The sequence below is a fragment of the Clupea harengus genome, chromosome 25 (genome assembly GCF_900700415.2).
Source record: "Clupea harengus chromosome 25, Ch_v2.0.2, whole genome shotgun sequence".
NCBI lineage: Eukaryota > Metazoa > Chordata > Actinopteri > Clupeiformes > Clupeidae > Clupea > Clupea harengus.
In genome coordinates this window covers 10,904,596-10,931,620 of record NC_045176.1, presented here as the reverse complement: position 1 = coordinate 10,931,620, position 27,025 = coordinate 10,904,596, and the positions used below count along the sequence as shown (strand labels likewise).

Genomic DNA, 27,025 nt, shown 5'->3' with positions numbered 1-27,025 from the left:
TGTGTGTGTGTGTGTGTGTGTGTGTGTGTGTGTGTGTGTGTGTGTGTGTGTATGCATGTGTGTGTATGCATGTGTGTGTGTGTGTGTGTGTGTGTGTGTGTGCGTGCGTGCGTGTGTGTGTGTGTGTGTGTGTGTGTGTGTGCATGTGTGTGTGTGTGTGTGTGTGTGTGTGTGCGTGCGGTCGGTGGTGTGTGTGCGTGCGGTCGGTGGTGTGTGTACACATAGGAGGCGTATGTGATGGCCAGCGTGGAGCACCCCCACGTGTGCCGGCTGCTGGGTATCTGCCTGACCTCGACGGTGCAGCTCATCACCCAGCTCATGCCCTACGGCTGCCTGCTGGACTACGTCAAGGAGCACAAGGACAACATCGGCTCCCAGTACCTGCTCAACTGGTGCGTGCAGATCGCCAAGGTAAAAACAAACACGCGAAAATCTCTCACACACGAATCAAATTCACACCTTCATGCTGATGTTATGTAGCTGGCAGGGACTCCGGGGAGTCAAGTGTTTCACCTCGCACACAGAGAAAATCATTTGTGTTTAAAAACAACAGCCAAGCTGCTGTAGATGAGAGACAGAAAATCCTCCTGCCTCTGTGCGTCATCTGTTCCCCTGCCTAAGGGGTTCCTGATGATGCTTAATGCTGGCCCCGGAGACTAACATTAACCTGAGGTTGCACGCGGTCACGTCTGGACTTGTCTGTCAACTGCAGGGAATGAACTATCTTGAGGACCGTCACTTGGTTCACCGTGACTTGGCAGCAAGAAATGTCTTGGTGAAGACCCCACAGCATGTCAAGATCACAGACTTTGGCCTGGCCAAGCTCCTTAATGCGGATGAGAAAGAGTACCATGCAGATGGAGGAAAGGTTTGTTCTTCAGTATGTGGTTTTAAGGAGCAGAGGAGATTCAGTTGTATTTGAGTATTTCAGTTTTTAAAGATTGCATATGGTTTTAGGAGACCAATGTTACAGCAAGTATGCATCATCATCCCTGTATTATTACAAATGGAATTGACTTGATGTCTCCTGTCTTATCATGATTTCCATACACCTCATCCAATACACTTGTGAAAATGGTCTGTTTATCTATAGGTTCCCATAAAATGGATGGCTCTTGAGTCCATACTTCATAGGACCTACACTCACCAGAGTGATGTTTGGAGCTACGGTAGGCAACCATTAAATCCCTAATCATCTTAATCCCAGTTCAAACATCTAAGTGGCATTCAATCAGTAGTGTTTACAATACCGCTATCCTGTTTCTGCAGGTGTGACGGTGTGGGAGCTTATGACCTTCGGGACCAAGCCCTATGACGGCATACCGGCCAGTGAGATTGCGGGAGTGCTGGAGAAGGGCGAGAGGTTACCCCAGCCCCCCATCTGCACCATTGATGTCTACATGATCATGGTGAAATGTGAGCGACGCAGAGTCCCTCCGGAGCTGCCATATGAGTTACGGTGGCCTTGCCCTTGCCCTCTCCCGCTCTCATCCCGTGCCCGTTCAATCACGCCTATCTGTCTCCCCTCTCTTCCTCAACAGGCTGGATGATTGATGCCGACAGCAGGCCGCGCTTCAGGGAGCTCATCGCCGAGTTCACCAAGATGGCCCGGGACCCCTCGCGCTACCTGGTCATTCAGGTGAGGGTTCCACGGGGGGCGCATGCCTCACTGGGACGGTCCGGTCGTCAACGCCGGTCAAAATGAACATGAACGTTATGACCCACTTCCTTGAACATGACTCTCTTAACAACGCATAACCTTTTCCCCTTTTATGGTCTTCATAACATTCCTGATGTCGACCCTCTGTGTAATTAATGAGTTTGACCTGTAGTAATTCTTGTTGCCCATGACCCCTGCCCAACCCTAACTGTAAATTACATTTCCTCTCCAACCCCACGCATAACACGAGTTTGCTTTTGTTTTGTTTTTTTTCATCCAGGGGGATGATCGGATGCATCTGCCCAGTCCCAACGATGGCAAGTACTACCGCAGCCTGATCAGCGGCGTGGACATGGAGGACGCTGTGGACGCAGACGAGTACCTGGTACCCAACCGCAGCTTCTTCAGCAGCCCCTGCACCTCCCGCACCCAGCTCCTGCACTCCGTGGTGAGTTAGCCGAGCTAAGGCCAGAGGGACACACCACCTAGGCAGCATGGCAAACCACCACAGACAAGCATGATAGTTGATCACTCTCACATTTGATCACAAGATGTTGGGTTTGGGAAGGCACTGCAGACATCTGAATGATGTTGACGTTGTTTAGTATTAAAATGGCAACTTTAGAAGAGCACGGCATATGGAGTCTAGAGGGCTCTTCTGCAGACTCAGTGACATATCGGTGGAGCAGGAGAGCACCTTCGCAGAGGTGTGGATCGCAATACCTGGCTTCCCCCTTATCCTGGCCTCGGTAGTTGCTCCACTTCCTGTTGTGATGTGATATGATGTTCCGAAAAAAAATCAAAAGGTTCCACTCATCTCTCTGCGTCGGTTCCAGCTGACGCCCACGCTTCCTCCCAGGTGCCCCTGATTAATAGCTGTTTTGATGGGAGAGAAGCACGCGTGTCTGTGAAAGGGTTCAGAGGGCTGCGAGGTCCTCTCCCCTCTCCTCCTGGCTCCCCGCCCACTGCTGAGCGCAGGAGAACTCTGCTGCCTTTCAACTTTGATTGCCTTCACAGGCCTAGGTTTTTTTTTTTCTGCCGTTCTCTCGTTCTTGGCAGAAACAGCGCCGCAGCTCGAAGTAAAAAAAGGGGCCCAAATTATATAACGCTGTCACTGGGATATGGCCATTTAAGGCTGGAGAGCGTCTGACAGATGGCGGTCTTTTCAGCTTGTTTAACTCACTTCTGGAAGCGCCGTGCTGTCTTGTTTGGAGGAAGGGTTGGGAGCTGGTGCTGCTGCCTTTGAGGAAGGAGGTTATTTAGGGTGTGGACAGTGTTTTGAACATGGAAACACACACATATGACTGGTATTGCATGCCATTATAAACAATACAAGGTGTTGTGCCCACACTTTTAACAACCTCAAAATCAAATGCATTTTTTGAATGTTCATTAATTTATGCCTTTCATTTTATGGGGAGCGTATTTCCTTGTACCTCATGGTGTCTCGGGAACTGTCTGGTATGATTTCTTGCAGTGCGTTACAGTAAATAACCCGCCCTGAAAATTCCTCTTGGGCGGTGTGAAATGTAGCTATGTGTGCTGTTTACTCCCGCTGACATGAAGTGCATTTGCTCTGAGCTGGGTTGTGCATAGAGTGCACCGACATGCAAAGCCAAAGGGTCCGTGAACATGACTTTACCTGTCTCTCTTGTCACAGAGCCTGAACAGCAGCATTGAGACGTGCCACAACAGGAATGGGGTAAGTGGACCATGACAGCACTGTCAGAGACTATCCACCCCACAGGGACCTGCCTGTAGTGGTATGCAGTCATGTTGATCTCATTCAGAAACAGGAAGATCCTCACTCTTTCGTCACAAGGGGTTGGTGGTACTCAGGGTGCATAGACAGCCTGTGATTCAAGAGGAAGACATTAACCACTTTAACATACACTCACATACAAAGACTGCATTTATAATAATAGGTGTGTCTGGAGATTCAGTGCCGCTCTGAAGTGACACGTAAATCATTTGCACGTCTTGCACAACGTGGTTTCAGTGTAACATTCTGGTCATGCATGTTAGCATATTATCAACACGAGTTGTCAGATGACGCATTTGAGCGCCTGAGTCACCTGGTCTGATTTCCTGCAGCATGCCTTGCCAGCCAGGGAGAACAGCCTGGTGTTGCGTTACATCCCCGACCCCACCGACCGATTCCTGGATGGAGACTTCCAGCCGGCTCCAGGCAAGTGTCACTGAAGTCATTACCAAAAGCACGTGTCACTCAGCTCAGGCCACCACTGAAAAGGAGTGCATGATGAGAAGTTGTCTTGAGCTGCTCATTCCCTTTTGGTGAATTTGTTTATCACGTGAAATACATTTGTTTCTTTTGCAAATCCCTCTGCTGTCTTTGGTGAAATAGCAGCCTCTAGTGGACATTTATTGAATTCATTGTTGTGCTCTGCAAGTTACAGTCTGTGCTGCGTGGGGCTTGTGCCTAACTATTAGGATTAAAGTTATTAAAATGTTTTGGTCTTATTCCTGCTCATGAAATCTAAAAGTCTCAAATCTGTTATTTAATATATGTATTTAATTTAATGTATTTTTGGTGAAATGCAAGTCAAATACAGTGTCTTATGTTATATCTTCTGTGCTGCAGAATATATGAACCAGAATGGTGGCAGCACGTCAGACATGGCCAACCCAAACTACCAGCACCCGGGGCCCCCTCGCAGCGTCCACTCCATAGAGGCACTCGACGAGACAGAGGAGGAGTATCTCAACTGCTTCAAGGAGCCAGCAGGGGCCACCACCACCACCACCACCACCACCCCCGTGGCCCCTGAGTATCTCAACACCTCCCAGAACGGCCTGCTCTCTCTCTCCTCCAGTAGCAGCGCCCTCATTGGCCAGTCGCAGTTTAACCCGCAGAACAGCATGGACAACCCAGACTACCAGCAGGACTTCTTCCCGCTGGCGGTCAAGCCCAAGCTGAACGGACATCATCTCCCCGCGGCTGAGAACGTAGAGTACCTGGGCTTAGCCGGCCCCCTGGAGGTCCACTAGCGCCATGCCGCGCTCTCTCTCACAGATGGACGGGGGAAGAACAAGCATGTGGCTTGGCTCCCAGATTTTGTGGGGAAATGACTGGTCTGGATATAATGCTGGTGGCTGTCCAGAGCCTGCTCGGACTGGGCACGCCAAGACGTTGGTTCACCAGACTTTGTGAAGGAGGAGGAGCCTTGCTTTCTTTGAATGCTGACCAGTGCTTCGGTGAACTAGCGAAACTTCTCTGTACGACTCCGACTTGTTGCCACACAAAGACCATGAACTTGTGTTCCAGGATGCTGATGGTCTGGTCAGTTTAGGAGTGAAACTACGGCACCCAAAGAACTTTCAGAGCTTTTGTAGCTGCACATAAATATAACATGTATATAGAACTCATTGTAATATCTAAATATACACTGTTTTTCCCAGTGACCATTCTGTTTAACTTAGTGGTGAGGCTCTAATGACTAAAGCTGGTTGAAGAATTCAAATATATATATTTCACCGATAGTTCCCTCAACTGAGTTAAAATGAACAAAACATGAATTATTCACTTCTTGATAGTAAAGCATATTGTTAAATCCTGAAGTTTATGATTTGTTTAGGTCAACTAATACAGTACATTCAGGATTACTTAACTACCATTATTCAGTTCATAAGTGAACATTAATAAAGCATTAACAAACTCTGAGAAATATTGACAACTATAGTTTATATATTGTGATGCATTCAAATGTGAGTTAAGAGAACCTTTATATAAAACTTGGCAGATATTTCTTTTCTTTACTGTGAATGAAAAGGCCATTTTATTGGCAGGAGCAAGGCTCTCACATATCGTCGGTACTTACGTGAAAAGTCATTGTGTAGCTGTAAATAGATGCTTTTTGAATGTTGTATAGACAAACACTAAGATATACATGGTACTTGTGTAAGTCTTTGTCTGATGCTGGAGACTTGGCAACTATATAAGATCACTTCTTCATTCATTCTTTGTCATTCATTCCAACATGAAACAATGCATAGGGTCATTTACAGTATGTGTACTTCCTTTTGCTAACTTTTTCATATCAAAGCCAGTATTGAGCTCACTTCAGGTTGTCACTTTTTTTGTTAAAAATTCAAATTGGGCAATGCAAGAGTCAGTTTGACATATGACATAAGAAAAGATATGGTGCACATTTGCATAGTTCTGAGTTATAGAGTTATGCATCCAAAAGCTCATACAAAAGTTGTCAATATATTTTTTTAAATCCTGATTTTATCTGATCATGAACAACTGCGTCTACCCAAGCTGGATCCAAGCAAATCATCAATTTCAACAGTTTTGTTGGAACTGAGCTGAGCTGTAATTATTAATTTCAAACGCGAATTAAAATAAAGTATAAAGTTTTTTATTGAACCTTTTGTCTTGTCTTCATCCCACACATATGCACCGTGTAGGCTACAGTATCTAGGGTACCACAGGAAACATGCTGTACAACAGACTTTGCACTAGAACAAGTCACATGCTTCAATGATCCAAAAACACATTATGTTGCTCATACTGAACATCTCTATTCACCCACTGCATGAAACGCTTGGTAAGAGCTCCTGTCTTGAAACCAACCCCTGCCACCCCTCATTGTGTGCTCTGATTAGTCAGCTCGTCAGGGAATAACATTGTCACTGGGCAATAAGGATTGTGTTATGAGATTGCATCATCATGTAACAAAGGAAGGAATTCCATCGAGACCATTTGCAGACCGTTTACATCCACAAAAAAAGGATACGTTTTCAAAAAAAATTACCCTCTTCTTTAAGTCCAATCCCTTAAGTCCTTTTAAGTCCTTCTTTTGTTCCAATTCTGCTCCATTGATTCAAAATACCTTTATCACAAGGACAGAACCTCTTCACCAGTGTTTGTTGCTACAGTGTGTGAAAAAGAAATGAAAGGAATGCTTTTTCATCTATAACTCTGACCTTGAATCCCATTGACAGAATTTGCACACAAATGTCACTCTGTAGGAAGCTTCCGCTCACTCTTTCACTTCACAAATCAGCCACTTTTTCAACTCAGCTTTGTGTTTTCGGCTATATCAACAATACTTCACCAGCACCAATCCCTTTATACCAGTCATGGACTGCCCAGAGTCCACAAAGCCTCTCAAGGATTCCCCAAATGCCATCTGAGCATAGCTACAGCTATGTGTGTGTACAGGTGTGTCACTTCACCACTTCACTACAATCATATCACACTGTGATGAGTAAGCTGGGTATGGAAAAGACTGATAAAACAATGATGACACATTTTCTAATGGATGATCAGATGTTCTATGCTGTTGCATAACTTTCCATTCTGTAGTTCATCCTAGACAGCAACGGGTCCTTACCACTCATCCGCTCAATCTGTGATTCATCATTCTAACCTTTCCAGTTTCCCTTCTGCTGCGCTGTTTACATTTGTTCATCCTCAGTACCGCAACACAGGAGAATTTACCCCCCACACCCCACGGTGGGGCTTAGAGTTTGCTGTTTTATTGCCATTCATACCACCTATTATAAAATCCAGGCAAAATCCTATATGGACATTGGCCCATGGCAGATAAGTTAGGTTAATCAGCTTCATATCTCTGACACAATCTAGCTAACTAGCACCAGCTTAGAAGATAGACGATCTGACAGCCTTTTACAGTGTATGGATTGATCTTTCATGAGGTGCCTAACACAGTTTGTCAGATTGTGTCAGGCTAAAGTCAGGTCAGAAGTAGGCCACAGATTCCAAAACATAGTTTCCCCAAACTAGGGCAACACACATTAAAACAGGTACAGATACAGGATTTCTGTTGAAGTGTATTATGAAAAGGAACCAACCTGTCGACCCTTTGCTGACAAAAAAGCATTTCAAGGTTAGTTGACAAGTAGATGAGAGTTAGGCTCAGTTGACAATTTTATGAAAAGGTTTCTTAAATATTTGTTAAATTGTTATGGAGCATTAAAGGTAAGTGGCCATTTGGATATGTTCATATATATTGACCCAAATTCACCTATATTCGTATATGGAACAGTAGGCCTGCACACATTGGGCTACTTACTAATTTTACTAAAGATCAAGTACGCTGTTTCAATGCACGGCCCTTCATTTTGGAACAGGCAATTTTCGGTTTCTCTTGATGTCTATTCATTTCTTGTATTCATTCTTGTATTTTCAATAGTTTTATTCCCTGAAAATTCTTGCTTCGCCTTTCAATGACTGCATTGTATATTCCGATGCAGATGGGGGCAGTCGAGAACTGTTCCATTTATTTCGGCATGAAGCAAAGAGAAGAAGATATGTGAGCTTGATAACAGGAAATAGAAAACGCCGATAACACACTTCCACTGTCTATGTTGAAACCTCAGCCCAGCCCAAAGAGGCTACTCTTCTGGTGAAGTTACCTTCTAGATGACATGGGGCTTTCCGTGGAAAAGCACAGTATCTTCTTGCTATCACTAATTATTGTGTTGTCAGGGACGCATCAGTGGGTAAGTTTGTCTATTACTTATTTTGTATACAACTTTGGAAATGCTAATACGCTAACCTAAGATGTATTTGACATTTGGCACGATCGTCAGATTCACACATCAGAGAGCGATATATCAGAGGATGCACTGTTTTAATGTTACTTAACGAAATACTAACAATAGCTATCTATGTCACTTACCACTTTAATTATGCTTGTGTTTTCGTTTTTTAAAGGGGGTTGTGGGTTGCAGGTAAAAGAAAATAAATGTTTATTGAAATTGTCTGTTGTAACTTAATGTTCATAATGTTGTCAAACATCCAAGCTCGCTGTCTAACGTTAATTATTCATGCTATTCAGTCATGCTGAAAGGACATCCAATCATGTGAGTTGCTTAGAAAGCTGGCTCAGTGTTGTTTATTTCTTAAATCAGATACTCATTGAGCGGTCAATGCCGTTGTTGTAACAAGAAAGTTCCAGTGCTCGGTCGTTAGCCAACTAGTTGTTATGGCTATTGTTCTGTATTAATACTAAAAAAGGTGTGTGTGAATAGGGGTAAAGGATAATCAATGCGCATGATGCGCCAGTCTGCTCGGGGTGAGCATCGCTGTGCTGAAACTATATTCCTTTCTGTAGTCACTGTTTACCGAGACTGGCTACATATTATTTGTACCGCGCTTGGAAATGGGTCGGGTTTGCCCTCCGAGTTTGTCAGGTTGATTATGTCATCAGCGACATTGAAACAATCAATGTATTCTTGTCAATCTTGTCAAACAGCCGGGTGCAGCCGGCTGACGAACTCAAAAGGGTAAACACATCAACCCTACATTCTTTTGTGCTCCCGATGTGGTGCCTTATCGGGGATTAACATTACAAATCTGGTCCTAGTCTAAAGAGATTCCGAAGGACATGTCAAGCAAAAAGGACATGATGTGACTTAGTCATCGGCAGTGGCTGAGCTGTCACATTTAGAGCGAAGACTTCCCCCGTGGGTTGGAATTGCATCGCAGAGTAGTCAGTCCCGTCACGTGCTTTGCATTGTTCGACGGGACTAACTTTAAGGGGCAAGGTTGCATGGCAACTGAGATTTGCACTACATGCAACATGCAACAGTCTTTGATATAAGCAATGACTTACCCATAAGCTCCACTTATAGCTTCCTGTTCATTGGATGCCGCCCATGTTTGAGCTGTAAAAAAGATGGGGCAGAAGTTGAGGAATTGTGTAGGTTCCTTTTCTCCATATAGGTTTGTGGTCAGGTTCTGGCTGAAAGTTGATGAGTCAGGAATGTTCCAGGCAGCTGGCAACAGAGGTGTCACCCACTGCTGGCCAGTGATTGCCTGTTCAAGTTCATTTATATAGAACATTATCATACACAGAGGTAAGCTTAAGAGACTTTAAGACGCTTAAAACTTTGACAATAGGAAATATAAAATAAACAGCAGTGCCAAGATAAAACATGTAAATGTAAAAACAATTAAGAGTTTTAATAAATAAATAAATCCTAACGCTATAAAGCATTTACTTAATAAACGCACACAGTCAACTGATTCATTGAAGGCAGTGGAAAAATAAGCTAGTTTTAGCTGGGTTACAGATGGGGCAGATCTGATCTCCATGGGGAGATGGTTTCAGCAGTGGGAAGCATAATGGCTAAATGTCATTTCACCTTGTTTAGTTTCAACCCTACCAGATTTATATTCAGCCACATTTCAGAGATACATTTAGGGCCCAGATCATTTTGTGACTTATAGACAGTATGTAATTACCTATGTGTCTGACTGGGAACAAAGACCCAAGAGTTGGAGTACTCTCTGTTCTTAGTTTTTGTTAAAATTCTAGCTATAGCATTCTGAATTAGCTATAGCTGTCTAGTTGACTTTGGAAAGGCCAGCTAGGAGAGCATTGCAGTACAATGGTATGAATATGTTTTGCTTAGACACAAAATCTGACATTAGCTTAGTTCAGTCTAGTTTATTTATTTTATTTAACAGTGAGCATTACGGAAAGACATCGCATGTGGAAACTGAGGCTGCAGACATGCTGTGGTTCTGCAAGCTTAACCAAGCCTGATGGATGTATGTTGTAGACTGTGTTCACCAAAGCCAAGATTAATACCGCTGGCCATTCTTATTGGGAATTTCAAGTAAGAATGCCACACTTTCTCCCATTTTGCCCCTTGCTTGTTGTTATTATCTAAGGTAGGCCTAGGCTTCAATGCTTTTACACAGAAGAATGGCAAATCTTTATCTTGCGGTGGTGCTGCGGTCTGTGAATAGCATTCCATCCCTGAAAGTGGAATCCACTCAGACACAGGGCCATTATGCACAGCCTATCAGTGAGGGCAGCATGTCAAGCACGTACGCAAACATATCAAATATCTATCATTTTTCAAATTAACTGACGCTGTGTCCACATCTCTTTTTGCCGAAGGTACCGACTACAGTCACCTGGGAAGCCATTGTAGTGAGGCAAACAGGTTTGTTTTGAATTGGTCCTACTGCATGGAGAACCTCCTAAGCCTAAGGTACTCGCAGTCTCCAGCACTGAATTTGTGTTATGTCGTTAAGTTAACGGAGTTGTCCCTTAGCAGAAAGGACAAAAATGGAAAGAGGAAGGGCATGTAAGAGGAAGGGCAGTAGGAATATATTTTTGACACACATGTGACACATGGTACTGCATCTGTGGGAAGGAGCCCCCTGCAGAGGCTGAGGAACTGCGGTCAGGTTTTTTTTTTTCTTTTTTTCTTTTCTTTCTTCTTCTAACAGTCCTGTGGAGGTTATGTTGAAGCAATGATTCGGTTGAGGTTACAGTTCTGTTGAGGCAATGTTTCTGTTGAGTCAATGGTTCAGCTGAGGCTAGGATTGTGTGAACAAGTTTCTGGCAGAGAGGAGAGGTTTCACAAGGTTTCAAAATTCAGCAGGTCAAGGCTAACTGAGCCACGGGCAGAATCTCATGGCTGTCCTCGTCTCATTCGTGCTGATGAAAACCGAGAATCCTGTGTTGTCTGTGAGCTGCGATCTACCTACAGACCCCTGCTTGTGTCAAACTGCAGGCTTGTCGTCCCCCCCCCCCCCCCCCCCAAAACGATTCAAGTTTCCTCTCTGATTTCCCGCTCTTCCTCTCAGGTGGAAGCACAGCACTGTGTGTGGTATGGCGAGTGCGGGCAGTCCATGGCTGTTCCAGAGAAGAAGTACAACTGCAACTACACTGGCCCCGCCATTCCCCTACCAGAGGAAGGCCACCCGCTGCTAAGGGTAAGGGGCTGGATGATCGTGTACCCTCAGCAATGCGTTACATTTAAAGGCAATATTAGCCAGACGCAGAGACCTATCTGTACAACTATGCACAAAAGTTCCTTCAGCCTTTTTTTTTTGTGTCTTTCTTTGATTTTCATGATGAACTAGGCATAGTCATTTTGAACTGATTAAATGTAAATGCAAACAAAAGGCCAATCAGTCAAACAAAACTCAATTTGCTTGTCAAGAGGAAGGTTAGTTGCTTTTAAGATCAGGTGGATCATGATTTTGTGTTTGTGTTTGTTTGTGTTTGTGTTTAGGAGTTGTGTCCAGGCTTTGACTATGAGAACCGGAGTGTGTGCTGTGACGTTCAGCAGCTGCGGACACTGAAGGCCAGCCTGCAGGTGCCTCTGCAGTTTCTCTCCAGGTACCTGCTCTGACCGCGCCCATCTTAGATGACCATGGGAACTGATGGGAATGCACCAGGGGGTGTGAGGAATGTGTGTTCAGGTTCTCCAGGGAGGACGTTTCTTTTTACACATTTATTTACATTTTGGGAATCTGTGGTTCTGCTGTTTCAGTTCTATGGTTCAGTCAAACATATGACTGGGTGTACAAAACTGTTACTCTAGGCAATGACTGATAGGTTGTTTACTGATGTAGATGCTGAATAAATTGTTCTATTTTTAATTTAGGCCATCACTTTAACAATCAAGATTTTAAGGACCTTTTATTGACCTTTTAATGACTGGTGTTGTGAATTAGACCATATCTGACTTTCCGATTGAAACCTCACGAACAGGGCATTGACCTCCTATTATAACCCACGGTGCCTTGGTGCAGCAAAAGCTGGTGTGATCGTCAGCAGAGGTCGTGTGCATCAGGTACCTGTATCAAGGTGTTTTGCGTGTGTTCCTCAGGTGTCCAGCATGCTTCCAGAATCTGATGAACTTCTTCTGTGAGCTCACGTGCAGTCCCAGACAGAGTGACTTCCTCAACGGCACGGGCTTCAACGGCACCAACGTGGTCACGGTCTCCTACTACATTGGCCTGACCTTCGCCAATGGTGAGGGGCTCGGGTCAGAGCACGTGGCCATACACCCCGAGGCCAAGTCTGCTCCGGCTGATGAACAGTCAGTCGGCAGCCTTGTGCTGAGGACAGCGCATCGCAAGAAATACAGAATAGAACGTACACCCGTACTTACACTTGACACTTACACGTGTCTTCTCTCGTCATTGAACATAAATTCCAGAAAGGAGACGTGGAAATCATTTGAATGTGTTATTACTTGTGTATGTGCCTTGTCTAGAAGCCTTTAGCCTGCCTACCCAATCTTGTCTCTTGCCCTGTTGTTTGCCTGACGTCCTGCAGCTATGTACAATGCGTGCCGGGATGTGCAGGCTCCTTCCAGCAACGTGAAGGCCCTCTCTCTGCTCTGCGGGAAGGAAGCCAGTGAGTGCACCCCCACCAACTGGATCCAGTACATGTTTAACATCGAAAATGGACAGACTCCCTTCGCCATTGACCCTGTTTTGTCAGGTACAGACTGCAGAAACTCCCATGCTGAAAGTCAGACTTGTTTGTATGACATTTGCATTGATTCATTTTTGTGCATGCTTTTCCCCCAAGTCACTTTTAAAATGCAATCCATTATCTTGAGGCTGTTAGCACCTCGACACGCCAGTCATTAGCAGAGAAACCTTCTATTGGCTAAAGGATGAAACCTGAGACCTGTTTGGCCTGTTGGAGAAATTCCTGAACAGGAAGTAATGGCATTGTGACTTGTGGCAATACTACACAAGTACTAGCAGAGTTCTACATTACATTTACATTTACATTTAGTCATTTAGCAGATGCTTTTGTCCAAAGTTCTCCTCTATCTATGCGAGCTCAGTCCTGTAATCTTGGTTACTCACTGAAAGCAGCCTCCCCTGTTCCAAATTTCACGGATAACCTTTACCCAGCTTGTTTTGAGTTGACCTCCCTTCACCCCGAACCCCCCCTCATCCCGCCTGAGTTGACGCGCGGTGCCTGGCCCTTCTCCACAGACACCCCCACAGCTGGCATGAACCCCATGAACAACCGCACGTTCGCCTGCACCGAGGGCCTGGACGACGGCTCGGGGTCCTGCTCCTGCCAGGACTGCAGCCAGGCCTGCGGCCCCACACCCGTGCCCCCGCCGCTGCCCCCTCCCTGGACCATCCTGGGCCTGGACGCCATGAACGTCATCATGTGGATCTCCTACAGCGTCTTCCTCCTGGTCTTCATCGGAGGTGTGCTGGGAGCCTGGTGCTACAGGTGGGTGACCTCACACACACACACACACACACACACACACACACACTCCACTGGTTTGCTAAGTCTGTTTTTGCTGATTCTGTACATCCCACTGTGTTGAAATAGTTCTGTGTGTTGGTTGTGGTCTCTTTAAAGGAAAAGGACCATCATGTCAGAGTATGGCCCCATCCTTGGCAGCAACAATCCTCATTCACTCAACAGCGATGCCGGGGATTTAGGTGAGTTATCATTTCTTTTACCTCGGCCGTCCTTTCCCGTCCTCGGGTTTTTTATAAGCTAGTAGGTGGTTCTTTGTAAATGAGATAAAAACACATCTCACAATGTTTTGCTTTCCTTTTGTTGAGTTGGGATAGTGTTTTTTTTTTTTTTTTTCAGGGGAGTTGGGTTTTCTCCTCAGAGTCTGTGTGCAAGTTAGGCCAGTCAACATTTGCATTTATGCAAATTAGTGCAAAGATGTGCTTTTCATAAATACGTCCTATCAAGTTCCCCCCTTCTTGTGAGGGGAAGTTTGGTGTCTTCATTTCCCACAGATTACTCCTTTCCTTTAACTCTCTCATGTTTTCTCTTACTACCCATGCTAATTTCATAAGGGCTCTCCCAAGCTTAGGAGACCACTTAGGAGATCACTTCCCCTTTTCTCTCCCCTGACTCCACAAACCCCCCCCCCCCCCCTTTTCCGTTCCTCTCAGTCACAAACCTCTAAGACGTGACGGAAACTTTCTTGTAGACCATGGCGGCCATATTATTCCACTCCCTGTCACCAGATTGAAGTCATGAGGGTGTTAGCAGGCTGAGGTGGTCAGCATTAGAGGGGTGGCTGATGAATGACTTGGTCCGGTGAAGTGAAGCGGTTTATAGAGTGATGTGTGTCCTGGTCCGTCTCCTCTGTGTTTGTCTTTCTTTTGCTGTGTGTAGTTTCAGAATGTCGAGAGACTCTCATCTGTTTCCCTCCTTGTTACCTATTCTAGATTACAGACTTTGTTTTTCTTCTTGGTACAACACGTAACAACAGTGGTGCTACCCTCATCGTTCAGAAGCCAATAAAAAAACGCTATACGCTATGCTTCAGCCTGTTCCAGTCTCTATTTCTCCATGTGACTCACGCCTCTACCTCACCTCTTCTCTCCCCTCTTCTCCCCCTGCTCTTCTCCTGCAGCGTCGGAGGCGTCGTGCGGCGAGACTCTGGGCGAGCGCTTCGAGAACGCCCTGCGGCTGGCCTTCACGCGCTGGGGCTCCCTCTGCGTGGAGCGGCCGCTGCCGGTGATGCTGTGCGGCCTGGTGCTGGTGTCGGCCTGCTCGGCCGGGCTCTACCACATGCGCATCACCACCGACCCCGTGGAGCTGTGGTCGTCGCCGGGCAGCCAGGCGCGCCAGGAGAAGGACTACTTCGACACCCACTTTGGGCCCTTCTTCCGCACCGAGCAGCTCATCATCACCACCTCGCTGCCCCCGGGTGACCCTTACTCCCCCTACCCGTCTGGGGACGACGTGCCGTTCGGGGCCCCTTTGCGCATCGATTTGCTGCACCAGGTGCGTCTGTCTGTCTGTCTGTCTGTCTGTCTGTCTGTCTGTCTGTCTGTCTGTGCATCTGGGCCCTGAAGGGGAAGTGTGAGAGTCCAGGGAAGTGGAAGCAGATGACCACACGCCTGAGCAGGTTCATGATGTGTCGCACTCACCTGTAGAATGGGAAGTAATGGCGTGTGGTGTGCTTTAATGTTAATGTTTGCTCATCATTTAGTGATTAGAGCTGGTACTCCTTTCAGCACCTACTGCACGCCGTTCGTTTCCTTTCACTCGCTTCCACAGTGTTGCAGTTTTTGCAACAGACGGAGGCGGTGATCACGCTGGCATCAGCGAGGTGGAGGCGTCAAAATGCAAGACACTGCCAGAGGCGGTGCATTCCATCTGGTTGCTAGGTGACATTTGATGTCAACAACAGCCCCTTTGTTATTCTGGCCCTGTTAGAAATGCATTTGCATTTGATTGGTCAGAATGGCTGAAACCAGGTTAAGCTGACGTTTACTAGCATGATCACCACCTACAACTCAAGAGCCTGACTCATGGCTTATGACCTGTGTTACGATCCTGTCATTATGTGCTGACCCCTTTTGTTCTCTCTCTTACCCCTCCCTGCTTCTCTACATCTCCCTGGCTCTCTGGTTCCTCCTCAGATCCTTGACCTCCAGACGGACATTGAGAACCTGGAGGCCAGCCACGGCGGTCAGAAGGTGACCTTGAAGGACATCTGCCTGGCCCCTCTGGCTCCCTACAACAGCAACTGCACCATCTTGAGCGTGCTCAACTACTACCAGAACAGCCACGAGGTGCTGGACCACGTGTACAGTCCTGAATTCTGGGTGGAGGCAGACTACCACACCCACTTCCTCTACTGTGTCAGGTGAGTGCAGGCTTCAGCTCTGCTCAGGTGCTCATGGTGGCACAGTGCGTCGCCATCAGTCCTTCTTACCTCTGCTCCCAGCAGGAGCCCATATAATTAACATGGTAAATATCATGCGCATGTTCGTTAAATCAAAAGGAGCGTTCAGCTAATGAGAAGTGCTACTGATGGGTTAAGTCTGGTATGCAGAGCAGGGGAACCCCAAAAGCAGAATTGAGAACCACTGAATTATTTTATATTTTTTTTTGCCATCCATGTGAACTATACCTCCCTGTGTTATTTTGCTTGTTGTATTTGAACCTGTTGTGTTTGACTGACTGAGTGGTCTTCTGGTCTTGGCCCGCAGTTCCCCAGTCTCCCTGAACGACACCAGTAAGCCTCATGACCCCTGCCTGGGCACCTACGGCGGGCCTGTGTTCCCCTGGCTGGTCCTGGGAGGCTACGACGGTGAGCGAAACGCTGTGTCCCACGTCCTTACATACACTTGTATAGCACCATGCCTTTTTTCTTTATCACTCTATTCGCAAAAGCAAACATGTAGGTGAGGGCTATCTGGACTGCTAAACCTCTATTTGGCTTTAGATTTAGACTTCTGTAGAAAGGGTCTGTTGTTAAACCTCTATTTGGCTTTTAGATTTTGACTTCTGTACAAAGGGTTGGTCGTCACTCTCTTAAGTGCAGCCGAGTGCAAGGTCCTCCTGTTGCTGTTTGCCATGTAAACCCATGCATTGTGTTTTTTTAATTTTTTTTTATTAACCATTGCCTTTTTCTTTCCAACCCCAGCCAACAACTACAACAACGCCACAGCTCTGGTCATCACGTTCCCCGTGAACAACTACCACAACGACTCTGAGAGGGTGGGCAAAGCAAAGGCCTGGGAGAAAGAGTGAGTGCATGCAAGGACTACATCACTGCATGGCAGGGCAATGTTGCAACCCCAGACAGTGTGACTCTGCATAGTGGTATAAACAGCAGGTCACGCTGGTTGTGGTGACGGACATGATGGATTTTGTTATTGATTTACTGAGTGTTATGCATTGACCTTTAGCTATCCTAAAATAACTCGAGACTTCTGAAAAGTCAGGCGCAACTGATGCAATTATTTTTTACATTTGAGTTTAATTTGAGGTAGAGGAATGATAGGCTGGAAGTAAAAAGCTGTTCAGAGATGAGAGAACGGCAAATAACGTGCTTAACGCAGGCGGAATAGAGACGGTTAAGTTTAGGTTTTGGTTGGATCTGGCACTTGGTTGGTCACACAAATGAAACCAGTCTCACCACTTGGCAATCTTTATTGGGCAAACAAGATCAGGCTCCTATCTAGATACCTGGGGAGAGTCTCATAACTCTACATGGTAATGTCAAACCGATCTTAAAAGTACATAGCTAGAATCATTGTTTAAATCTGACATATATAAACAACATTTAAATAGTCGCTAAAATAAAGCTAAAAACAACTTTTTCTTTGGTTGATTTACTTACTGCACAAGTGGCAAATTTCAGATATAACGGTGGAAATATACAGGATGTTTGGTGTGGACTTTTTTCTTTTTCTTGACGATCTGATGTGCTCTTTGTAATACAGGGCACAACATCCAAGTACAGATCTGCCATCTTCCGCGTTTCAGACTCTCCCCCCCCCCCCATTCATTTTTTTCTCAGTGATTTGTCTCCTAGTGAACGTCCCTGATGAAACTCTGTTGTGTTTCTCTTTGTAATGCTCAGATTTAGCAAAGGGGCCACTGTTTGTTTCCATGTGCACTGGTACTAGCTGTGTAATCCTGTGCCTGTCTGCACTGGGTGCATGTTGCCCTGCTGTAATCCGAGTCTTCTCTCTCTTTCTCTCTCTCTCTCCCTCCATCCTCCCCTCCGTACTGTCAGGTTTATCCGCTTCATTCAGAACTACTCCAACCCCAACCTGACCATCGCCTACAGCTCGGAGCGCAGCATCGAGGACGAGATCAACCGAGAGAGCAACAGTGACCTCGGCACCGTGGTGCTCAGCTACGCCATCATGTTCCTCTACATCTCCCTGGCCCTGGGACACATTCAAAGTTTCCGACGTGTGCTGGTAAGCACACACACACACACACAAACACACAAACACAAACACTGAGTGTAGCTGTTTATTCTTTTTTTTCTTTCTTTTTCGTCTCTCTCCCTCCCTCTCTCTCTCTCTCTCTCTCTCTCTCTCTCTCTCTCTCTCTCTCTCTCGCATTCACCAAATGGTGCTGCAGTTCTGCTGATCTGTGAGGGTGTGAAATGGCAGTCGTGACCGACAGGGCCGCTGCGGGCTCCTTCCCCAGTTTCCCCCTAGAGCTGCCCTCTGTTAGCGCTGCTCTCTGTTAGCGCTGCTCTCTGTTAGCGCTGCACTGACCGCTCTCTGCCTCTCTGCCCGTGCCAGGTGGACTCCAAGATCTCGCTGGGCATCGCGGGCATCCTGATCGTGCTGAGCTCCGTGGCCTGCTCCCTGGGCATCTTCAGCTACGCCGGCGTGCCGCTCACCCTCATCGTCATCGAGGTCATCCCCTTCCTCGTGCTCGCCGTCGGCGTGGACAACATCTTCATCATCGTGCAGACGTACCAGGTACGCGCTGAGCGAGCGCAAACGTGCGCGTCCCGGCGGCCGTGTGGTCAGCACCACGGTGCCAGGAGACCAGTTGAGACTGAGTAGTGTTCCCATGCGCAGACTGTGTAGGAGTGGTCTTCCACAGCTAGGCTTCTCACCCTCTCTCTGTCCTCCTGTTTCCAGAGGGATGAGCGCATGCCGCAGGAGGAGCTGCACCAGCAGATCGGCCGCATCCTGGGAGAGGTGGCCCCCAGCATGCTCCTCTCCTCCTTCTCTGAGGCCGTGGCCTTCTTCCTGGGTACGCAGACCCCACCACACACACACACACACACACACACACACACACACACACACACACACACACACACACACACATAATGTAGGACTCCAGGACCAAAGGCTTTTAGACCCAAATGTACAAGTACAAGAACATGCGCATGACTGGTGTTCCTCAGTCTATTGAGGTTTAAAGCCTTAAAGCCATTGAGATGAATACTGCACAAGTCGCAGCAGGCAGCAGGTGTGGTAACTGAACTCTAAACCTCTCTGTTCTCCCCCCATGCTGCTGAGGTTAAAGCACCTGCTGATTGGACAATGCCTACAGTTAACAACTCCTGATCTTTCCACCAGGGCTTTAATAACCCTTTAGTGTTTTAATAACCCTTAGTGTTTGTTGCCTCAGCCCTCAGATGAGATCATGCAAATGAGTTCTGACGGGTTATGTAAGCGTGCAGGGTGACTGCCGTGTATGTCTGTCACATGATGACTGATGATGGGGCTGTGTGCCGGCGCTCTAGTCTTCAGTGCACAGCTCTGTGTGCCCGTCTGCTTTCAGGGGGGATCGTTCCCATCATCCAGTTCAGAAATTTGACTCCATTGATTTTTGTTTTGTTTGTTTGTTTGTTTGTTTTGTTTTGTTTTCTATTTTCTCTCTCCACTCTTGAGGATGTGAGATCACTTTAGAATGATTGGTTGTGCTGTGTACTCCGTGCTCCACCAGAGATTTCTGTAGCAGTGCATTTATTTGAAGCGGTATCAGTTGTCAGATTAAAGAGTGTGTTTTATAGTAGCATTTTTTTTCTGAAAAAGTCAGGAAACTTGTTTTTTTCACCGTCCCCCTTTAGACAATACTACCTATTGCACCTTACAGTTCGATCTGGTGTTGTTCACATGGAAGACTAAGCAACTTAGCCCTGTCGAGAGTGGTGATTTTATCATGCATTCCTGCAGGCTTTTCTGTGTAATCTAACACCAGGTCATTTCCACAGGGGCCCTCTCCAGCATGCCAGCAGTGCGCACCTTCTCCCTGTTCGCCGGCCTGGCCATCCTCATCGACTTCCTGCTGCAGATCAGCTGCTTCGTCAGTCTGCTGGGCCTGGACGTGAAGAGACAGGAGGTGAGGGGTCAGGGAGCGGAGGTCGTGGCCCCTGTCGGCTGCAGGCTTTTAAAGCTTTAACGTTATGGCCTTTGGTGTGGTTAGTGTCTGCCGGTGGTTGACTGTGTGTTCAGCTGGTCCTGTCTTGTTCTGTGTTTGCCAGAGTAACCGCCTGGACATTTTGTGCTGCGTGAAGCTGCCTGAGGGGCAGGAGCAGCGCACCGACAGCATTCTCTTCCGCTTCTTCAAGAAGGTCTACGCTCCCTTCGTCCTCAAGGAGTGGGTGCGCCCCCTGGTGGTGAGTCCCTCTCACACACACATTTGTGAGCCAGCCTCAGCTGAGCGTTCCCCACAGCCCCCTCCGGGCAGCTTGTTATTAAGAGTAAACTCTTCCCATTGTGCCCTTGTGTGTGTGTGTGTGTGTGTGTCCTGCAGGTGGCTCTGTTTGTGGGCATCCTCTCCTTCAGCGTAGCGGCGATTAATAAAGTTGAAGTGGGATTGGATCAGACCCTCTCCATGCCTGACGTGAGTCTTTGTACGCATTGTGGTAGGCCACACCCACACGGTCTGATTTCAAATTAACACAGGCAGTCCCCTCGGGGACTCTTATTCTTTAACAGGACCTTCTAAAAGGGAAGTGAATGGTTTAATTTTAACACTGATCTCTTGTGGTGTATTTCACTGAAACCAATCTGTAGACTCATTCTGCTTTTGATGTTTATCTGATCTGTGTCTGTGTCTGTGTCTGTGTGTGTGTCTGTGTGTGTGTGTGTGTGTGTGTGTGTGTGTGTGTGTGTGTGTGTGTGTGTGTGTGTGTGTGTGTGTGTGTGTGTGTCTGTGTGTGTGTGTGTGTGTGTGTGTGTGTGTGTGTGTGTGGAGCAGGACTCCTATGTGTTGGACTACTTTGGCAACCTGACAGAGTACCTGCACACGGGCGCCCCTGTGTACTTTGTGGTGGAGGAGGGCCATGACTACCGCACCAGTGCGGGGCAGAACAGTGTGTGTGGCGGGGTGGGCTGCAACAACGACTCCCTGGTCCAGCAGGTCTACACCGCCTCCCTCATCAGCAACTAGTGAGTGCCAACATGTCCTCCTCTCTCCTCAGCTGGGCCCAGCTGCACGGGGAAGTTACAAGGACACGGAAGTGTCTCTCTCGGATTTCAGACACCAAATGAATCATTTAGTCATTTCCGTCATCACCTGTTCTTTAAATGAGTTTGAGCTTTATTTTGTGATTCTGCCAAGCCTGTCAGATGGGTTCTGTGCTCCCATATGTGTGTCTGTGTTTTTTTTTTGTTTGTTTGTTTTGTTTCCTGAATGCCTGCTGTTGTGTTTCTCCCGTCCCCCGCAGCACAAAGATAGGCTTCACGCCGTCCTCCTGGCTGGATGACTACTTTGATTGGGTGAAGCCACAGTCCAGCTGCTGCAGGTATAACAACTCCACGGGGGCCTTCTGCAACGCCTCAGGTAAACCATAAGCCACTGTGTCAACAAAGCTGTGGCTCTGGGATCTCTGTTCTGGGGAGAGCGTTCTAGAAAGGTCTTTTTTTGTTTTTGGTTGTTTTTCATGTCTGCACCACGAGTCTGCGTACTGCATGTATAGAACTATGTGTAGAAACTGTACTGTGTATCACTTAAGTGTCAGTCTCATTTCAGGTGGACATCTGATATTTAAAAGGCATTTAAGAGAGCCTGTTAACTGGCAAACCTACTTTTTAGGTCATTGTGTGATTCTAAGTTTGAGAATGTTTTGACTCTGAACGCATCTTGATTATAACAGAGTTGTTTTTATTGGCTTTGCAAGCCACATGAAACATTTTGGGTGTCACCATCCAGGGAGAGCCTGTAGAACAGTTCTGAACCATCTATACGACTTCTGTTTATCTGAGCACCTTTGTAGTTGTCGGTGAAGCCTTGAGAATTAAATAGTGTTTCACATTCTTAAAATATACCGGAGTATTTTTTTAAAACTGCACACAAACACTATGGACTGGGCTATTGACAGTGTAATCCCAGTACAGCTTTGGTGGCTTTGTCAAAAGGCCTTGTGGATTTAGTTGGGGAAAGTGTTGATTGTTTTGAGCGATCCCTTATTTTGGCACGGCAGTAGCTAGCGGGCCAACTGGGTCAGTGTCACAATAGAGATTAGACTGAGCCACACATCATGTGACTCTGCTCAAATGACTCATGACCTTTAACCCCAAACCACAACACTCTGCATGAGTAACTTTCTAGTTAAGAACGAGTGAAGTTTCTAAGGGGAAGTGAGAAGTGAGAAGTGAGAAGTGTGTGTGTGTGTGTGTGTGTGTGTGTGTGTGTGTGTGTGTGTGTGTGTGTGTGTGTGTGTGTGTGTGTGTGTGTGTGTGTGTGTGTGTGTGTGTGTGTGTGTGTGTGTGTGTGTGTGTGTGTGTGTGTGTGTGTGTGTGTGTGTGTGTGTGATGTGATGTGATGTGATGTGATGTGATGTGATGTGATGTGATGTGATGTGATGTGATGTGATGTGATGTGATGTGATGTGATGTGATGTGATGTGATGTGATGTGATGTGATGTGATGTGATGTGATGTGATGTGATGTGATGTGATGTGATGTGATGTGATGTGATGGATAAGCATCATCTCTCTGGGTTTCAGTGGTGGAGCAGCAGTGTGTGCCCTGCAGGCCCATGACGCCTTCTGGCAAACAGAGACCCACTGCAGACGACTTCATGAGGTTCCTGCCCATGTTCCTGTCCGACAACCCCAACGTCAACTGTGGGAAAGGGTACGTACCATGCAGCCAAGGACACTATATATGCACAGACACCGTTATATATATACAACATCACACAGGGTCCCCTTTTTACCAGGTACCCCCAAAGTCAGGCACTTTATTATCAACAGTGCTAAACAAAAGTGTTTGTCTTCCAGTGGTCATGCAGCCTATGGCACCGCAGTGGATCTGACTGGCAATGCCACTAACGTGGGCGCCACCTACTTCATGACCTACCACACCATCCTGACCACCTCCCCAGACTTCATCAGCGCCATGAAGATGGCCCGCGTCCTGGCCGACAACATCACCCGCACCATGGGCCTGGAGGGCAAGGGCTACAGAGTGTTCCCCTACAGGTAAACAACGCCCGCCGTGTTCAGAGTTCATTCGGTTCAGTTCACTGAGGACTGTTCAAATACCTGAATGACCTGGCCTACAGGAATAGACCCCCCCCCCCCCCCAGTGCCGCACAAAATCCACAAAATCTTCCAAATAATGGGAGATCTCCTGTAATTCAGTAAAGGTGGGAGAGGGTTATTTACTGTCTGAACCTGGACGTTTCCACATCTGTCCTTGAGGCTACTGACCTGGATCAGTTTACGGGGGCATAATCCTTATCTTCTCTGCCTTGATTTGCTGTTGTGGCTGTGTACGGTGGTGTGGTGTAATGCGTCCCCAATGGCCCCTGCACATAAGGCCATGCAACAGTCCACTTTGAGATGGGTTTGGGTTTGGGAGGCTGCTGTGTGTGACCCTTGCTCCAGTGCCCTGCACCTCAGTTCAGTTTGTGCTCATCCCAGTTCAGTAGGGCACTGCAGTCAGCCAATGTTCCTGCACAGTCTAAGCAGACTTATTGCCTGGGACAGGCCTTTTTAGGGCATTTGTTTACATTGTTCTGCCTTGGAAAATGACATTTAATGTCAACAAATGCATAAAAAAAACAGAAAGAATACGTTTTACATGTGTAACTAATTATGTATCTGGATAACTAATTGTCATATCTGACGCTTGCTAACGTGAAACCCATTTGGGCATTTGGGCATGCGTCCGGCTTGTCATGCTCCACACTAATCCCCCCCCCCCCCCACATCATTCTCTGTGCCACCTTTTGCAGCGTGTTCTACGTGTTCTACGAGCAGTACCTCACCATCATCTACGACACGGCCCTCAGCCTGTGCGTGTCGCTGGCGTCCATCTTCGTGGTGTCCACGGTGCTGCTGGGCTTCGAGCTCTGGTCGGCCGTGCTGGTGTGCCTCACCATCGCCATGATCCTGGTCAACATGTTCGGGGTCATGTGGCTGTGGGGCATCAGCCTCAACGCCGTCTCCCTGGTCAACCTGGTCATGGTGAGTCACGGGCGGCCCACGTCTGCTGCCGCAGGGTTCGGCGTCTAGATGGTGTCTCTTCACTTGCTTCCTTATAAGCTCTGTTCTCATTTTAAGGAGTTTATGTAGAGGGGAAGGATTCATGTTGCAGTCGTGCCTAGAATGTGGAATGTTGTTGTTTTTTTTTTTTGTAAATGAGGTCAGTGAGAACTACAGATGTTTCCAGACTTGCTCCCATTGACCTTAGAGCAAGAGGTGTTGTAAGCGGTCATGTGGTCAATCACACTGAGTAAATAACTCTTTGTAAGGGGGTCAAATGACAAAATATGTTTCAGAGGAACATTTTAGATATACTTTACTTTAGCCTACACTTTAAAATATGTATGGTGTACTGTGTTTTTTCTTCAGTGGTTGTGTGTTTGTCTGTGTGTTTCCAGTGCTGTGGCATCTCGGTGGAGTTCTGCAGTCACATAGTGCGGGCTTTCTCCATCAGCACCAAGAGCACACGGGTGGAGCGGGCCGAGGAGGCGCTGGCCAACATGGGCAGCTCGGTACGCACTCGTGCCCACACTCGTGCCCACACTCATGCCCACCACTTACAGTTCAAACCGGTTTGACTCTGAAGCACGGTGTTTCCGTCATGACTGAACCTGTACGCGTTCCTTGTCCTCAGGTGTTCAGTGGCATCACGCTGACTAAGTTCGGCGGCATCCTGATCCTGGCTCTGTCCAAGTCCCAGATCTTCCAGGTGTTCTACTTCCGCATGTACCTGGCCATGGTGCTGCTGGGGGCCAGTCACGGCCTCCTCTTCCTGCCTGTGCTGCTAAGCTACGCAGGTGAGATGAGTCTCAGTCCGACATACACCGTACCTGTCCCACATGAGTCCCCCCTCCCCCCCCCACACACAACCAGTAGCCTCCACCGTTGGGGTTACAAGGATAGTGAAGATTTGTTAATCCATTGTATTCATCTGTCTCGGTCCTTCTCTCTCTCTCTCTCTCTGTCTCTGCTCTCCCAGGTCCAACCGCAAATAAAGCGAAAGTCATGGCCGCACAGAAACGGGTCGTGGGTACAGAGAGGGAACGACTACTTAACTTCTAACAGCCGTGGGCAGAACACTAACCTGACATAAGACTTGAGACTACAGCATTGGTCCCTGAGTTCTCATACACACATACAGATGCACACGCATACACACACACACACACACACACACACACACACACACACACACACACACACACACACACACAGACACACAAAATCTGTTACTCTGTAAAGCCGCCACTAATGAGTGGGAAGTCGTTTACGAGTAACAGGGATTCTGTCTGACCATGTTGGGCATTTTCTGGTTTGCACGTTTACCCCCTCACCTCCCTGGATCCTAACAAGGGGGACTTACTAAAGGCATCCTTACCAAGCAAGAGGAGGTGCTCCTGCCTGAACTGGCAATACATGCTTTGGGAAATGAAGAAAGAAGACAAAAGATATCAACTAACTATGTTTTAGGCTAACAGTGTTTTTGTTTTGAAGAACGGGAAATGGGTATATGACCTACACTTATAATCTTTCATTTCTTTTTGTATTTATCTGAGAATTTCTTTTTTTTATATGTGACATTCAATGCAGAAGAAACGTGTAAAAACCAAGAATTCATCGTGAACAATCAAAATCAGAGTGAAGTACCCTTTATAGCGCAGGGTGACACTTGGTGTGTTCCTCATCATTAAGAGTAAGCCATTGGATTGTCATGCCTTTCAGTGGCTAAACCATTTCAGGCTCTTAATGGTTAATCTGAAGTGGTGTGTGTGTTTTGTTTTTTTTTCGTTTTTTTTTTCTGTTTCTTCATCTGGGTTCTGACTTGAATGCAATGATGTGTTCAATTAGCATAATGTACGTCGGGCAAAATACTCAGTGGGGTTGGATGTACGTGTGAGTTTGATTCAACTGTGGTTACATTCCAGGAAAACCACCCTTCAGTTGAGGCAAATCAGAGTAATACAGCATGAGATTACTGGAAGGCGATGGGGTTAACCCACTCAGAGTTGACTTAAGGCTGTACCGACACAACTAGCATAGCTGTTCAGTTGCTTCACTCACTCAGTCACTGTAGGGGTTGGGGTACTAGTCTTTGTGTGTTTTAAGACCTTACTGGACCGTTCATGTTTTGGTTCAGATCTTTTCATTTTAAGATCAGACAAAAGCACTGTGAGTTGTTAACTTCAGGTGATTGTGACCCTATAGCAAAACACTTTGGCCAGAGTGCAGGGACGATTAAGATAGTGAAAGGCAGGGAGTAAACCACTCTTGCCATTGGATGATGTCGGCTTAAGGGAGGCAAAGGGGGCCACATGCCAACTTGTCCTGCCCCAATCAGTAATGGGAATGGGAGTTAAAGTCTTTTTTTTCCCTTTTTTTTTTTTTTTTTTTTAAAGCTACAGTTTCTGGTGGTCCTGATAGTAACTGGCACCAGTAACTAACCAGCTCAGTTGCTATTGCAGTGGGCTTATATGTAGCAGTCCAAAGGCACAATGCCTTGGGTCTGATGGTAGGGGTAGGGTAATGTTTTATAACATCTGGTTTAAAGGTCTTGCAAAGAACCAGTGTGGCACCAATCTTAAACAATTATACAAGGATGTGCAAGGCATTTGACACCTAAAGACCTACGTGGCTTTATGCAGTTGCTTACCTTAAAGCACAGCTCCGATATTAAGTGATGTATAGAAAATGTTGAACATACACAGTAACCGACAATGCTGAGCATTGAGATATATTACCAATTATAACATGATGTGGACGGCCAGGTGTGGAATGCTTCTCTTTTTAAATGAACTGATTTAAAGTTGCAGCAGAACATGTTTTCATTTCAGATGGATGATGGTATTCTAGATTTGTATGACTTTTTGTTTTGGAAATAAACTTTTACTAATTTGTAA

At 46.7% G+C, this 27,025-nt stretch overlaps 2 protein-coding genes and 1 long non-coding RNA gene across 4 annotated transcripts in view; 2 read left to right on the top strand and 1 right to left on the bottom strand.

Moving 5' to 3' along the window:
* egfra (epidermal growth factor receptor a (erythroblastic leukemia viral (v-erb-b) oncogene homolog, avian)) overlaps window positions 1–6,050 on the top strand; it is a 34,980-nt gene extending 28,930 nt beyond the window's left edge. Inside the window, exons 20-28 of the mRNA XM_031562909.2 lie at window positions 226–411; window positions 713–868; window positions 1,094–1,169; window positions 1,270–1,416; window positions 1,542–1,639; window positions 1,941–2,108; window positions 3,321–3,362; window positions 3,755–3,848; window positions 4,263–6,050. Coding sequence (XP_031418769.1) covers window positions 226–411; window positions 713–868; window positions 1,094–1,169; window positions 1,270–1,416; window positions 1,542–1,639; window positions 1,941–2,108; window positions 3,321–3,362; window positions 3,755–3,848; window positions 4,263–4,669 — 1,374 coding nt within the window. The 3' untranslated portion in view covers window positions 4,670–6,050. The remainder of the gene's footprint in view (window positions 1–225; window positions 412–712; window positions 869–1,093; window positions 1,170–1,269; window positions 1,417–1,541; window positions 1,640–1,940; window positions 2,109–3,320; window positions 3,363–3,754; window positions 3,849–4,262) is intronic.
* LOC116219541 overlaps window positions 1–9,525 on the bottom strand; it is a 10,595-nt gene extending 1,070 nt beyond the window's left edge. For both annotated transcript variants that reach the window (XR_004163219.1, XR_004163218.1), the window contains exons 1-3: window positions 9,268–9,525; window positions 3,736–3,903; window positions 3,303–3,513 (exon numbers count right to left, since the gene is read on the bottom strand). This is a non-coding gene — a long non-coding RNA (uncharacterized LOC116219541). The remainder of the gene's footprint in view (window positions 1–3,302; window positions 3,514–3,735; window positions 3,904–9,267) is intronic.
* Window positions 7,968–27,025, top strand: npc1 (Niemann-Pick disease, type C1). The gene is made up of 25 exons (XM_012827926.2): window positions 7,968–8,152; window positions 11,259–11,387; window positions 11,690–11,796; window positions 12,290–12,435; window positions 12,742–12,909; window positions 13,419–13,668; window positions 13,804–13,886; window positions 14,825–15,198; window positions 15,840–16,066; window positions 16,413–16,513; window positions 16,850–16,952; window positions 17,948–18,137; window positions 18,471–18,653; window positions 18,819–18,933; window positions 19,904–20,031; window positions 20,174–20,308; window positions 20,446–20,535; window positions 20,893–21,083; window positions 21,362–21,477; window positions 22,644–22,773; window positions 22,920–23,120; window positions 23,879–24,110; window positions 24,527–24,640; window positions 24,763–24,925; window positions 25,108–27,025. Exons 1-25 carry the CDS (start codon window positions 8,078–8,080, stop codon window positions 25,188–25,190), a joined length of 3,834 nt encoding a protein of 1,277 aa, XP_012683380.2. The 5' UTR covers window positions 7,968–8,077; the 3' UTR covers window positions 25,191–27,025.